Below are 13,691 nucleotides of genomic sequence, written 5' to 3' on the forward strand. Positions count from 1 at the left end.
TAAAAAGCCAAAGAAAACATTTCAAGAAGTATTTGCAATGTCCACATAAACCTAGAAACTACCAGCAAAGTGCTAAAAAAACAGGTTGGGGGGAAAAAAGGCATCTGAACTTCAGGAATATGGAAAAACCTTGGTAGAGTTTCTGAGCAGAAAGAGTGTTTTACTCCAGTGGCTCTTAAAATGTTCTCTGTGTACTGTAGATTTTTTCCCCCCATTTTTAGAAAATGTAATCATGGATATTCTGGTATTTTCTTTATGCACAACTTTTTCTGACATCCATTTATTTGGCTGGGTGGGCTAGCTGCCTTGGAAACTGATGTAGAAGCAGTTCTGGTTAGGTGGCTGTCAGTGTTGTGGGTGTAGTTTTCAGCCAACAGTAGGCAAGATGGATTTTTTGCAGTTGTCCAGCTCAGAAATGTTGAGGAAGCAGGTGCAGAGATGCAGTCAAAATGACATTTTAAGAGGGAACAGAAAACAAACCATATTTACTGAGCTATCGGTTTGTCAAATACTGCCAGAAATATCAGTCAGTCATACTGATCTATGTCCAAAATGTTGATAGCATCAAAACAGGTTAGAAAATACATTACTAACTTACTACACACTCGAGAGAGCTACTTGTATGCTGACACTTACCTACAGACTTTTGCAGATCATGTTCCAGCTCATCAAAAATGGACACATTTAGACTGAAAATTAAAACTGAAAAGCTTGCTAGCATTATTTATCTCAAAATGCATGAAGAAATAGAGAAAAAAATAATCTTGTGAATCTGCTCTCTAGAACTAGAAAGTTCTTATGGAGCAAAGGAAGAGCATCTCTGCATGTTTTAATTAATTAATCTTTATTTCCCAAATTTTAAGTCCATGGGTACTCAGAAAGGTGAGAGGACAGAGAAAATAATTGGTATAAATAGAAGGCAGCAAAAGGCTTTAACCACGGGTCATATTTAACCTGGAGAGATGTGGACAGTGAAGTCCCCCAGGTCTCGGTCCTCGGGCCCGCACTGTTCAATTTCTTTATTAGCGACCTGGACAAGGGGGTGAGAAAAGCACCTTGCTCAAAGTCATATGAGCCCAGTATTCTCTGCTGCCCAGGGCAGGGGGTTCAGACTTGAAGATCTACTTAGGTCCCTTCCAACCCTACATCTATGAATCACCTCACCGTTAAACAACTTGCCAAGCACATTTAGCAAGTCTACATTTCCAGAGCTGCAAAAGATGCAATTCTTGGTATATCCAATATACAAAACTGATCCAAAAAGAGATACATTTTCTAACAGCAGCAAAGCAAGTTAATGCCTACAAAATAATGCCAAACTCAAATGTCTGATCAGAATAAAACCAAAGAAGCAGTAGTGGTAAAAATAAGAACCAGAGATGAAACTAGAGTTCAGCAAAAAAAGTAGTAAAGCAGAAGATATGACAATAAAATGCCCAACACAATTCTGGGCTGCATATAAGAACTTGTAGCTCTTCATAAAGTGCTAGCAGAACTTCATCGTACTCTGTAGGCACAGTTGATTTTACTAACTGGTAAAACTGCTGAAAGAGCTAAATTATGAGGAAACATTATAACATGGCATTAGAGTATTGGGGTAAGCAATGACCAAAGATACTGCTCATGGGAACACAGCAGTTGTATACATCAAGGGAGGAAAAAAATGTTAAATTAGGGACAACAGACATGAAGGAAATATTGTTTCTTTTAAAATCAAAACTACAAATCTACATTGGGTATCTATCAAAGAGACTCTTCCTGATTTAAAAACCTCTGGAGTAGACTCCAACAGAAAGTGACACAGCAATACTGCCATTAAAATCAAGTAAACAAAGTGACAGTAACATACACTAGACAAAGAGTCCGTTGTACAAAAGCTGCAGTGTAACACTGTCAAGCAGTTGGACTGTATGACCTAATAATTCCCTTCCATCTTTAGATTTTCATATCTTGCAAAAGCTTCTAGAACAGCTTTTCATGGGATCTTTAAAACTTACGCAAAGTGTACAAAATGAATATGCATGTCTCTTCCCGAGACAGCAAATGCATATGCAGCTTACTAAATTGGTACGAAAAACTGTCAATTTAGCAAGATTGTCTTTCATGGCACTAGATAATGCCACTAACTTCTTGCAGGCCCATTCTACTGCTGCTTTTTAATTTGACAGCATGCCCATTCTCCTGCTCTGTCTACCTGCACAGCCTACCAAGGCACTGGATGTCTCATAATTGGTAATGGAATCCAAAGCCTCTCGATTCACTGGGTCATTAATTTGAAGCCTGGCCCAGACCAAAAATAGCCAGTAGTTAAAACTGGATAACTTTTTGATAGCTTTTGTTGAATAAATTAATAGCTTCAGCTGAACCCATAGTGGATGTGTGCCTACACTGTAAAAACTGCCATCTCCTGGTAGATCCCCTGTTAGTATTCTCAGTAGAGACACCAACAATAGAATGGGTTGATCCATGGATGAGGAGCTGTCCCCTGACTCCGCAAAGCAAGGCCTTGCACTGCAGCTGGTTTTATCACACCACTTTGGTGAGAGGTCTTCAGGTCAAAGGAGGTCACTAGTGTATCAGCACCTAACATTACAACAGTTCCCCTGTAGAATCTGCTTCAGAATGCAAAAAGTGTCAACAGTAGCCTTGTCTGAATGAAGTTTTTAATGTTTGTTGTGTACTAGATTTACAATAGTCTCTCTAAGGCAAGGGTGCTCAACCTTTTTCCCCCCAGTGGACTGGATGGGCAGCGCCCCATCTGTCTGCAAGCCAAATCCTGCCAACGGTCCCAATCCAACACTGGGGCTGGCACAATCCACACCATCAATCCACACAGAGCGGGCACAGGGCAACCCAGCCACATGGAGGAAAGGGAGCATGGCTTGCCCCCAACCCAGCCCCATGGGAGAAAAAGGGCCATGGCTTGTGCTCAAACCTGGCCCTGCAGAGGAGAAGGGAACATGACCCAGCCTTGATTCAGATGCACAGGAGGAGCTGTTGCCCAGCTGCGACTCCCAGTGCAGGGCTTGGGGTTTGGGAATTTGGTGGGGGAGGGTGACTATAAATGGCCACTGCTCCCCCGCCACCAAATTTCCCACCCCATGGGGAGCCCCTGTGGGCCAGATGTGATGACTCTGTGGGCCACACTTGGCCCACAGGCCAGAGATTGAGCACCTCTGCTCTAAGCTGATCTGAACAAAATCTATTCAGTCATTTTGAGGTCTGAGTCCTTCTGAAAGAAAAAAGAAAGTTTTCTACTTCAAAATATTCAGATACCAACTTACTGAAAAACAACTTAACTTTGCGGTTTGAATTTGGCAGGTAAATGATCCAGAATAAAAGTGGGCACTGTGTGAAGTTTGGAAAAAAAGTTATGGGCAAGTACATCTATACAGCGAAGTTTATCTGAAATGTTACCATACCAAAGGTTGCCAGAGATGCAAGCAAGGCTGTCTGTCCTGGATAACTCTTTGCCTTGCCCTTTATGGTAAGTCCCATACTTATTAATGGTTTAAGCAGCTGAAAAATAAAAGGATCACCCCCTGAATATGCATGCTTCTTATCTGATGAGGTCCAACAGCTCAAAAGCCCTACTTTCTTTGAAACAAGCAACACACAGTCCCCAAATGGAGTTTAGGAAGTATGTGGGCAGTTCCTAGACTGTTTTGCAATAATCCATTTTAAGTTTCTCCCTGATGTGCAAGGAATCATTTCCCCCATCACCGACAAAGCAGTGCAAAGACAAAGAACAAAACAAGCCCTAGACAGCAAACAAGCCCCAGAATGACAGTGGCAAAGGTTACAAGGGTGGGCAGATGAGAATAGGATGGGCTTCAGCACAGACAAGTGCAAAATGATGCACCTCGGGAGGAACAACCGGCATCATACCTACAGGTTAGGGAACTCCCCTCTTGTCAGCACGGAGGCGGAAAAGGATCTGGGGGTCATCACTGACTCCAAGATGAACATGGACCGGCAGTGTGGGGAGGTGGTTAGGAAGCCGTACCTTGTCATACATCCACAGATGCATCTCGAGCAGGTCCAAAGAGGCGATCCTCCCCCTCTATGCGGCACTGGTCAGGCCGCAGCAGGAGTACTGCGTCCAGTTCTGGGCACCACACTCCAAGAGGGATGTGGACAGCATGGAGAGGGTCCAGAGGAGGCCACTCGTATGATCAGGGGACAACAGGGCAGGCCCTATGAGGAGAGGCGACGGGCCCTGAACCTGTTCAGCCTCCAAAAGAGAAGGCTGAGGGGGAATCTAGTGGCCTGTTATAAACTAGTCAGGGGGGAACAGCAGGCATTGGGGGAGTCCCTGTTCCCCCGGGCACTGCCAGGAGTGACCAGGAATAACGGTCACAAGCTGGCAGAGGGCAGGTTTAGGTTAGATATCAGGAGGCGCTACTTCACGGTCAGGGCGGCTAGGGTCTGGAACTAACTTCCAAAAGAAGTGGTGTAGGCTCCTACCCTGGGGGTGTTTAAGAGGAGGTTAGATGCACATCTTGCTGGGGTCCTTTGACCCCAGTATTCTTTCCTGCCATAGCACGGGGTCGGGCTAGATGATCTGCTCAGGTCCCTTCCAACCCTAGAAACTATGAAACCTCCAGACCATGAACTTAGCTTTTTGAGGAAATACCATTGAGACAAAAATAGCTATCCTAATGATTTGCTAAAGGGTTGAGTTGTTAGACACAGGAAATAGAAAGGAAATTGCTCTCACATTAACCTCAACACAAGGAAGAGAGAGTAATGTTTGAAAAATGGAGACACGGATAAGAATACAATGGTTGAAGTTCAATACAGGACAAACAAGTAGGTGAGGATTGTTATCAACTCTTTAGATCAAGAACATTTTCTATTAGATGTATCCTAGTTCATAAACTGAGAATCTGACTAAACCAACAAGCATGACTGGAAAAATCACGAGAGCAGTGGTTAGGGGAGCGCTGAACCCTATATGTCTGGACAGCAGGAAACGAGTTTCTCGTGCCGACTCACATCTTGCTACCCCGTTTTTTAATTGCCAGGGAGGACTGCGCCACAAGTCCGTTCAGGAGCTGGGATGCTCTTCTGCCCCATTTTGAAGTCGCTGCGTTTGTTAACTTCAAGCGCATGCTGCAAGACCTAGACATCTGACAGACTCTTGAGAAAACGGGGGGGTGCTGAACAAAACAGGGCTTGGGGGTCATGGCTGGCTGGCTGAAGGGGCAAGGCCAATAAATACACGGCTGCCGGGTTTTTTATTATAAACTAGAATAAAGTTGTTAAAATGTTGAACACAAAAAACAACTAATCCTTCTGCTCTTGGGGAAGGTGTCCAGAGCTCGGGGTCAAGAGCCAGGAGGGCTCGTGCTGAAGACATGCGGATGCGACGCTCTCCCGTCAAACGAGAGCAGCACACGCAGCGACACAGCGCTAGCTCCACACGTACCTGGGGATGCGCCCGCCCGCCCGGCCCGAGCCCCGGTCCCCGCCCCGGCGGGTCCGTCAACAGGTGCGACTGCAAGCGGCCCCGGGCGGGATCTGGCGACTGCTGAGACCTGCCGCAGCGCGCGGAACCGGACACGGCCCCGCCCGGCCTCGGGCGCAGACAACGAGTATCCCGCAGCCTCGTCCCCGCCGCACCGTGGCCGGCGGCACCTCTGGCTGAGCGCCCCACCCCCGCCGCCCCGCCCCAGCCCGGCCCGTTACCGGCGGGCGGAGGCCGCCTCAGCGCCGCTCGGCTCCATGCGGGCGGGTGGCCGCGCATCCCCCCGGCCCTCCCGCACGCGGCGGCGGCGGCCAGCATCCCCGGCGGCAGCCGGAGCCGCGTCCCGAGCCCATGCAGACCGGGCCAATCAGAGCCCGCCCCCCAGGTCGCACCAATCCGCCCCTCAGAGCTCACCCCAGTCAGAGCCCGCCGACCCGCCCACCCCCGAGCTCGCACCAATCGGAGGCCGCCAATCCGCCCCTCAGAGCTCGCACCAATCAGAGCCCGCCGATCCGCCCATCACCTTCCTGCAGCAGGGTGGTTAGCGGCTCTGCCCCAGCGACTGGCCGCTAGTCACCGCCGCAAGGCCCCGGCCCCGAGCAGCTGCCAGCCCAGCCGCGCGCTCCCTTGTGGCCGCTCTCCATGGGAACTGGCCCCGCGCCGCCACAAGGTCTCCATGGAAACTGGCCGCAGGGGCTGCTAGGAAACCGAGTCCTGCCCCGCCGTTTCGCCCGCCCCGCCCTAGAGCGACTCTAGCCTTGCCCACAGCAGAGGCGGCCGCGGCTCTCGCTTTAACTGCGTGCGGATTACAGGGAACCGCCCTCCGGGCCAGGAGGAGGAGGCGTCTGCGCCGCGCCGGGGAGGGCTCCGCGAACAGCGCAAGCGGCTTGTGGCGAGTGCGGAGCTCGTGCCAGGCCCACAGCGCCGCGCGGGAAGGTCTCGCTGCGGTCTTCTCTTCTCTTCCACCCACACCGCGGGGCTCCGCGGCCGCACTCGGCTTTGCGGGCAGCACAGGGTAGTGTAGGCTAGGTTACCTGGCCCGTGTTAGCACTGCTCGTTCTCTCCCTACACAGGAAATAATATTTAGGGGTCAGTATTTAAGCGTTCTCACATAACTTTTGGGAAGGGCTTGGGGTGCAAATGTTACTTGCAAAGTGGAGCAGTTTTTCAAGTCTCAGAAAACGCTTACAGGTCTGAAAATGCAAAGCAAGGCTACCGGTGAGGGAGGGGCCCTGGGACTCCAGAGCAAGCAGAAGGGACACCTGGCTGGAGGGATAAGCACACAGGAGGCGGCCAGTTCACAAGTCATTTTGCAGTCATCCACTTTGCAGCTCTGTAAACACTGCCAAGTCAGAACAATGACATACCGCCTGGTACAAACAAGCACTTGAGAGAAACGGTGGAATAGGAAGTCTGTCTTACAGCACTTTCACACCCACATCCTAATTCCTAGATGCTCAGAAAAAGGGCAAACACCAGAGAAGAAGCTGAATAAACAGCAAACAAAAACATGTCCTAACAAGTCCTCCTCTTTGGCCTCTTACCTGCTTCTACATAAAGTAACAGTGGCCATGCTGCAGCAATCTCAGAATAAGGGCAGCTCAGGCACTTTCCTGCTCATCATTTCTTACCTCTTATTTATTACATGCATCATTTGCCACTTGAACTAGAAAGGATTGATGCCCCAGAATTTAAGACAGTCACATTGAGTAATAACTACGGGAACAATCTCCCTTTGATAACTATTCTCTCATGCTTCAGTTCAACATAGAGAAGTCAACCATACTACTACTCAGCTGCCAGCTCTGGGCTGAGCAGCATTTCTATACAGTGGTCTATCAGTACATAAGATGCTGCTGGCACACAAGTGTAATAGATCTGAGCAGCAGTTGATTATCCTGCTGGACAATTTCTGCTGGACGAAAATAATCTGAACTACAAAAGATCACAATGGCAGTATCTAAAAGGGTTGCTGACAAGTGCAAGGTGCTGCACCTGGGGAGGAAGAACCAGCACCATACCTACAGGCTGGGGAACTCCCTTCTCGTCAGTGCAGAGGTAGAAAAGGATCTTGGAGTCGTCATTGATGCCAAAATGAATATGGGCAGGCAGCGTGGGGATGTAATCAGGAAGGCCAACCGTACCTTGTCATGCATCCACAGATGCATCTCAAGCAGGTCCAGGGAGGTGATCCTTCCCCTCTATGCGGCACTGGTCAGGCCGCAGCTGCAGTACTGCGTCCAGTTCTGGGCGCCGCACTTCAGGAGGGATGTGGACAACATAGAGAGGGTCCAGAGGAGGCCACTCGCATGATCAGGGGGCAGCAGGGCAGGCCCTATGAGGACAGGCTACGGGACCTGAACCTCTTCAGCCTCCACAAGAGAAGGATGAGGGGGATCTAGTGGCCTGTTACAAACTAGTCAGAGGGGACCAGCAAGCACTGGGGGAGTCCCTGTTCCCCTGAGCACTACCAGGAATGACTAGAAATAATGGTCACAAGCTGGCAGAGGGTAAATTCAGAGTAGACATCAGGAGGCGTGACTTCACTGTCAGGGCGGCTAGGATCTGGAACCAGCTTCCAACAGAAGTGGTGCTGGCTCCTACCCCGGGGGTCTTTAAAACAAGGCTTAACGATCAACTTGCCAGGGTCATTTGACCTCAGTACTCTTTCCTGCCATGGCAGGGGTCGGACTTGATGATCTGCTCAGGTCCCTTCCGACCCTACTAACTATGAAACTATCAAAGCTACATCTGGGGCAAAAAAAAGAAGGCCAAGGAACTCTTACCACTAGGTAACTTTATTATTGAGTACTGTAAAAATCATTATTGAAATATTCTGTTCCATGCGTAAATGGATCTGTTAGTTTTAGGAATCAACTCCACTAACTGATTTTGGCCTTGGAAAAGAATGCAACTGTGGCAAATCCAGACAATAAAGTTTGTTACACTTCACAACACTGATTTATTTAATCTATAAGGTGCAAATCCACCCTGCCCTGTTCCCAACTTCAGACTAACAAAACTAACTACCTCTGTTTACTGAGCTCGCAATACCATTTTCATATAAATGCAGGAGAAATGGCTCATTATTCTGTACACTAAACTCTGATTAATGCACCTATCGGATAACTTGCCATTGTTCCAATTTCCTCCCCCATTTCCCCGGGATTAAGTCCTGATAATTCGTTGCTACTGGATAGTTTGTCATGGTTTGCATTTCTCTTGGAGAGATCAATTAGCCAGTACTTACTGTACTCAAATTACAATTAAGTTCAAGGCTGTGTGCACATTCAGAAACATCATGGCTTATATAAACACAGAAACAGCAAAACAACTAGAGGAATCCTTCCATATACACTACAAACCCAAACACCATTGTAAACAATCATCCTATGCTACTGCCTGTATTAAAACACAAGTTTTCTTATCTCCAAGTACCTGGTTTGCATTGCAAGATTATAGCCATACAAAGACAACTTTTCTTGTTCTTCCTAGAAAGCCTACTTATAACTAAGTCATGAAATAGGAGAAACGGCATTCCCACTCTGAAACATTTATTTTCAGCTTAAGCGCAGAAGCTGTCATTTTCTTTTTTGCTACTGCTAGATACGAGAGTCAATGGGTTTATTATCTGCATTGGCTCAAACTTTGAAATTTACTCTGTGGTGCCCTCTTGTGATCCTGCAGCAGAAATTTCAGCTATTTGGCAATGCCCACCCCTTCCAAACAGCAAAGAAATCTACTCAGGTACAGCACATATCTTTGGGACTGCAAGATCACTTAAGGTTTTTGTAATAGGGGTTTGCCTCAAAGGCCCATGCTCTCCATCCCAACTAAAGGATACTAAGTGAAAGCTAACTGAATGATTTCTGGAGAGATCTCAGCTCTGGGACTGTTTGCTTTTTGCACTGAGGTCTAACAGTACATTCAAATCCTCATGAGGCTGGAATGCAAATACGTACCCTCTGCATGACAAGAAAGATTGGCACATTAGATTTCTGCATTATGCCACCGTTTCAATTCTGCAAGAAATCTGAAAGGCATTAGAAAATAAGGTTTATAAAGATGGTGTCCTTTACACAAATGGTTCCTTCCCTTACCTCATGCTGTCACAATTCTTTTCCCATTTTACCAAACCATAAGCAAAAGAGACAGCAAACAAGGTGGTAAGCACAATCAGAAAACAGGGCAGCCTAAGGAGGCATGCTCTGAAAAATCATTGGCCTGGATGCTGTCAAGCTTAAATCTAGGATTCCAGTTGGCAGTCTGCAGGAGTGATAGATGCTGGGTGTTGCAGGATGCAGCATATCCACTGCAGCACTAGCTTGGCAGCAAGACACAAATAGCACACTACCTCAGCTCTGTTTGGAACTAATGCTGGCTCTGAGCCAACATTTCCTTTAAAAGGGATTGAAAAGAAACCCTTTAAGATACAAATATGCCTCTTCTGTAAAAAATAAAAACATGAGAAGATGTTGAGAAATGTGTAAAAGGATTAAAATAATAATGTAGCACAAGAAAACCCACAAAATATTTAAAACATTAAGAGGAAAGAGGTGGGGGGGAAATAAGTTTCAAAAGCAGAATCCAAAAAATAGTTAGGAAAAAATGGAGAAGAATACTGGAAAAGATGAGAAATTAAATGAGGTTGCAGGAAAATGACCAGAGGAAAAAATAGAATGAACATCAAAAGTACAATTCGTGTTTGTTTGTTTTCCACTCTGAATTACATTATGTGCTTAGATCTGTCTCTTTTTAGTGTTACAGTATTTGGTTCAAATAAGGTTTTCTTTTTTGTCTGAACTGCAAGAAAACCAATGTAGGGCTCTGCTAAGAACTTCTGCCCTGCCAAAATTTGCATGGATTGAAAACAACTTTTGTCAGTGTTTTACACTATAACAAAAGTCCTGGATTCCAAACAAGCTGTAGTATGGATCAAATTCCTCTGCTATCATGAACGTGCAGATATTAAACATCGGAAGTAATTGCAAAACATAAGCCACAAATATATAGCTGGGGTGTATCACGGCACATGTCTGAAAACTGAGTAAATACCACTGTAGGTATGGTTTCAACTGTTCCAATCATTCCTTATTATCTCTCAAACTCTCTCAAGAATTCACCTTTTGAACTGATAGATTTTCCACAAATGACTGTAGCATAATTATTCATTAACTTGAAAAACTCTCCTTTAGTGTTTTGGAAATAGAGCAGAAAAGATCCTGAAGCATCTTTCTCTCTAAAAAACTTTATTTTGGGTTAATAAACTAATAATGTTCAGAATGAACAAGTACACCTTGTAAGCATGAGAAATTTTAAAGCTCAGGTTGGGTGCTCAACCATAACTGCCTCCTGGCATATTTGCATATTAAAGCCTTTAGTTATGAGATCTGGATCACAAACTTAGCTCTAAAATTCATAACTGTCAAGTGTTTAACTTTGGACTCTAATTTTTCATTATTTTGTGCTATTGGAGACCTGGAACCATATTTTCAGCTGTGCCCATTTTATGTCCTGTAACACAGCTCACAAACATCTGTAAGGTTCACTACATGTAAACCCTTTGTTTGTCTAACTATGAATCCTTGCAACTAAACCATTAAAATCCCTTATGAAAAAAACCAGCTTTCAAGCTGCCGGTGAGAAATTTCTATAAAGAAATGTTCTGCTAGTTCTGACAATATTGACAGATGGCAGACAAATAGCATAAACCAGCTAAAATTCACTGCTTTCCTGGATGAAGTTATTATAGCCTGTCCAGCTTCAGAGCACACACGAGCCACGGGCCCCCAGCTCCCATGGCGGTGTGGGCTGTGGGCTCCCGGGCTCCAGCTGTGCAACCCTGCCCCAGCAGAGTGGGCAGGAAGCTGAATCTGGCCGAGGGCGTGGGAGCCTGCAGCCTCTGGCCAGCTGCGGCAACAGCAGCAGGAGGGGGAACAAGGGGAGGAGTGGTGTGGAGGTAGGAGCCCATGGACTGACTAAACCCTGCATGAGCCACATGCACAGCCTGTCAGTTGGACAGCCCTGCCCTACTTCAACAGTGCAGAATTAAGTATAATACCTCCACCCCCACATCATCATCACCAGGCCCCCTGCCTGAAAATATGGGCCTCTCTCCAATTCCCCTAGTTTTAAAAAACAAGGAGACTACAATTAAGCCTTGTGTCCTGGATCTTCACTATAATGGTTTTAAAGGACTGCCATTTGGAGGGCAATAACTGCAACACAGCACTCAGGATACACAGTAGTCACTCCATATTGCTATTTTAATGCCTCTACTATAACTTAAGTAAGGATTTCCACACCAAACAGGGTGGGCTACTTTGTCACCACTAACAAGCCACTGGTATTGGACACAATGTAACTGCTCAGTTAGATGGTCTACTGGACTGACAACTTTTTGCATATTTTCATTTTCCAAGATTCCTGTAAACCCAGTTGTACCCACAGGTACTCCTTCACAGATCATAGATCATAGAATCATGAGTCGGGAGGGACCTAGACAGATCATCAAGTCCAACCCCCCGCCACGGGCAGGAAGGAGTGCTGGCGGTGGCAGGGGTCATGAGTCCCCAGCGAGGTGCCTATCCAGTCTCCTCTTGAAGATTTCCAGGGAAGGTGAGAGCACCACCCCTCTGGGAAGCCTATTCCAGGTTCTGGCCACCGGTTTTAATTCCATCTTCCTTGAATCCTTTTCTGGTTACCATTCCATACTGCCAGTGCTCATTCCCCATCCTCACAGTCCCCCTTTTTTATATTCCAATATTTTCAAAGATAGAATCCTTCTTGCAAATGCAGAGAGGTCCTGCCTCAGAATGGGCAATCAACCATCCTTGCACAGCCCTCGTGCACTCCTATTCACTGACTATTAGAAACAGAGAGTCCCTGTGCAACTGATAAGGAAATGTTTCATTACTGCACCAACTATGTGGGCACTAATGGACTTCTCATACATGCTGCCTACAAACTCATCAGGGGAGATCATCAGCAAATAGGAAGAGCCCTTTTCTCCCCAGCACCACCTGGGGTGATGAGGAACAATGGTAATAAGCTGATGGAGAATAGGTTTAGGTGAGAGATCATGAAGGAATATTTTATGGTTAGGGTGGCCAGAATCTGGAACCAACTTCCCAGGGAAGTGGTCCTCGCCCCTGCTGTGGGCAAATTCAAGAGGAGGTTGGATGATCACCTGTCTGGGGTCGTGTGAACCCAGCATTCATTCCTGCCTGTGGCAGGGGGTCAGGCTAGATGATCTGTTCAGGTCCCTCCTGACCCTACTAACTATGAAACTATGTAGCATGTTTTTAAGCACCTGCAGTCCCTAAGCTTGTGAGCATTAGCTTTACAGCCTTTTAATTTCTTCACCACATAGACAGTGATAAAATGCTCAGTAAAACCACATGCAAAACATATGTGGCTTCAGTAGGCCCACTCAGAACTTAAATATGTTAGGAAGATGTTTGCACTGTGCTATTTATCTATGTAAACTAAACAGTACCTTTAGACCCACTCTTCCAGACCCTAAATTAAGCATAGACTATATGGGACAAATAGTAACAGAACAGGGACAGGAATGAAGGTCAGAGGTTAATAACTAGTGTGCCAAGGGACGGCACCTGGTAGAGCACACCGGACAGCACCCACTGACCCTCAAACAAGTTCAAGAAGCCAGTGGACACTGCCTTTGCCACAAAGGAATCAAGGTAAACCAGTCCTCAAAACTCATTCATAAATACAATTCATACAGGGCAGCTCACAGTTCTGAGGTCTTTCCCCAGACCCCAAGGAGGTACCACCAGTTTCATGCTGCTCCCTCAGCACTACAGTGTAGTCTTCCTTCCCTGCTGTGCGAGTTCCTTCTCTTGGTCTCAGTGCTGCTGCCTCCAGCGTTGCAGACCTCAGTCTTTTGTCAGACCCTGGGGGGTCACAGCAGCTAATTAGAAAGATGAAGCAGGAAACAGCAAGCTCATTCACCTCCACTCCAAAGAACAGAGAAAAACACTCAGAGAGGAAGACCCCAAACACCTGCAGCTGTTGGTAAAAGCAGGGGTCAGGGCAAAGAAAACAGGGCTGGGACATTCTTCACTAACAGGAGAGAATATGCAGCAGGTCCTCAGCAACCTTTGCAGGCAAAGAGGCTCCATACCTCCCTTTGTATTTAAAAAAGCATTGCTCCAAGCTGTTTTCTCCCATTACACCCACACTCCCTTAAAAAAAACAC

The 13,691-nt window shown here is 46.6% G+C and overlaps 1 protein-coding gene across 4 annotated transcripts in view; it reads right to left on the bottom strand.

The window, feature by feature from the left end:
- GARNL3 (GTPase activating Rap/RanGAP domain like 3) overlaps positions 1-13,691 on the bottom strand; it is a 126,472-nt gene that overhangs the window by 105,749 nt on the left and 7,032 nt on the right. The window contains exon 1 of one of the 4 annotated variants that reach the window (XM_090022483.1): positions 5,692-5,837. The exons of 2 other annotated variants lie outside the window; for them this stretch is intronic. In XM_090022483.1, coding sequence (XP_089878609.1) covers positions 5,692-5,729 — 38 coding nt within the window. In that variant the 5' untranslated portion in view covers positions 5,730-5,837. Of the gene's footprint in view, positions 1-4,998; positions 5,137-5,691; positions 5,838-13,691 lie in introns of those variants that run through there. One more of the 4 variants, XM_090022479.1, reaches the window with a different exon arrangement.

Source organism: Crocodylus siamensis, chromosome 11 (assembly GCF_052110815.1).
Source record: "Crocodylus siamensis isolate JL-2025a chromosome 11, ASM5211081v1, whole genome shotgun sequence".
Taxonomy (NCBI): domain Eukaryota; kingdom Metazoa; phylum Chordata; order Crocodylia; family Crocodylidae; genus Crocodylus; species Crocodylus siamensis.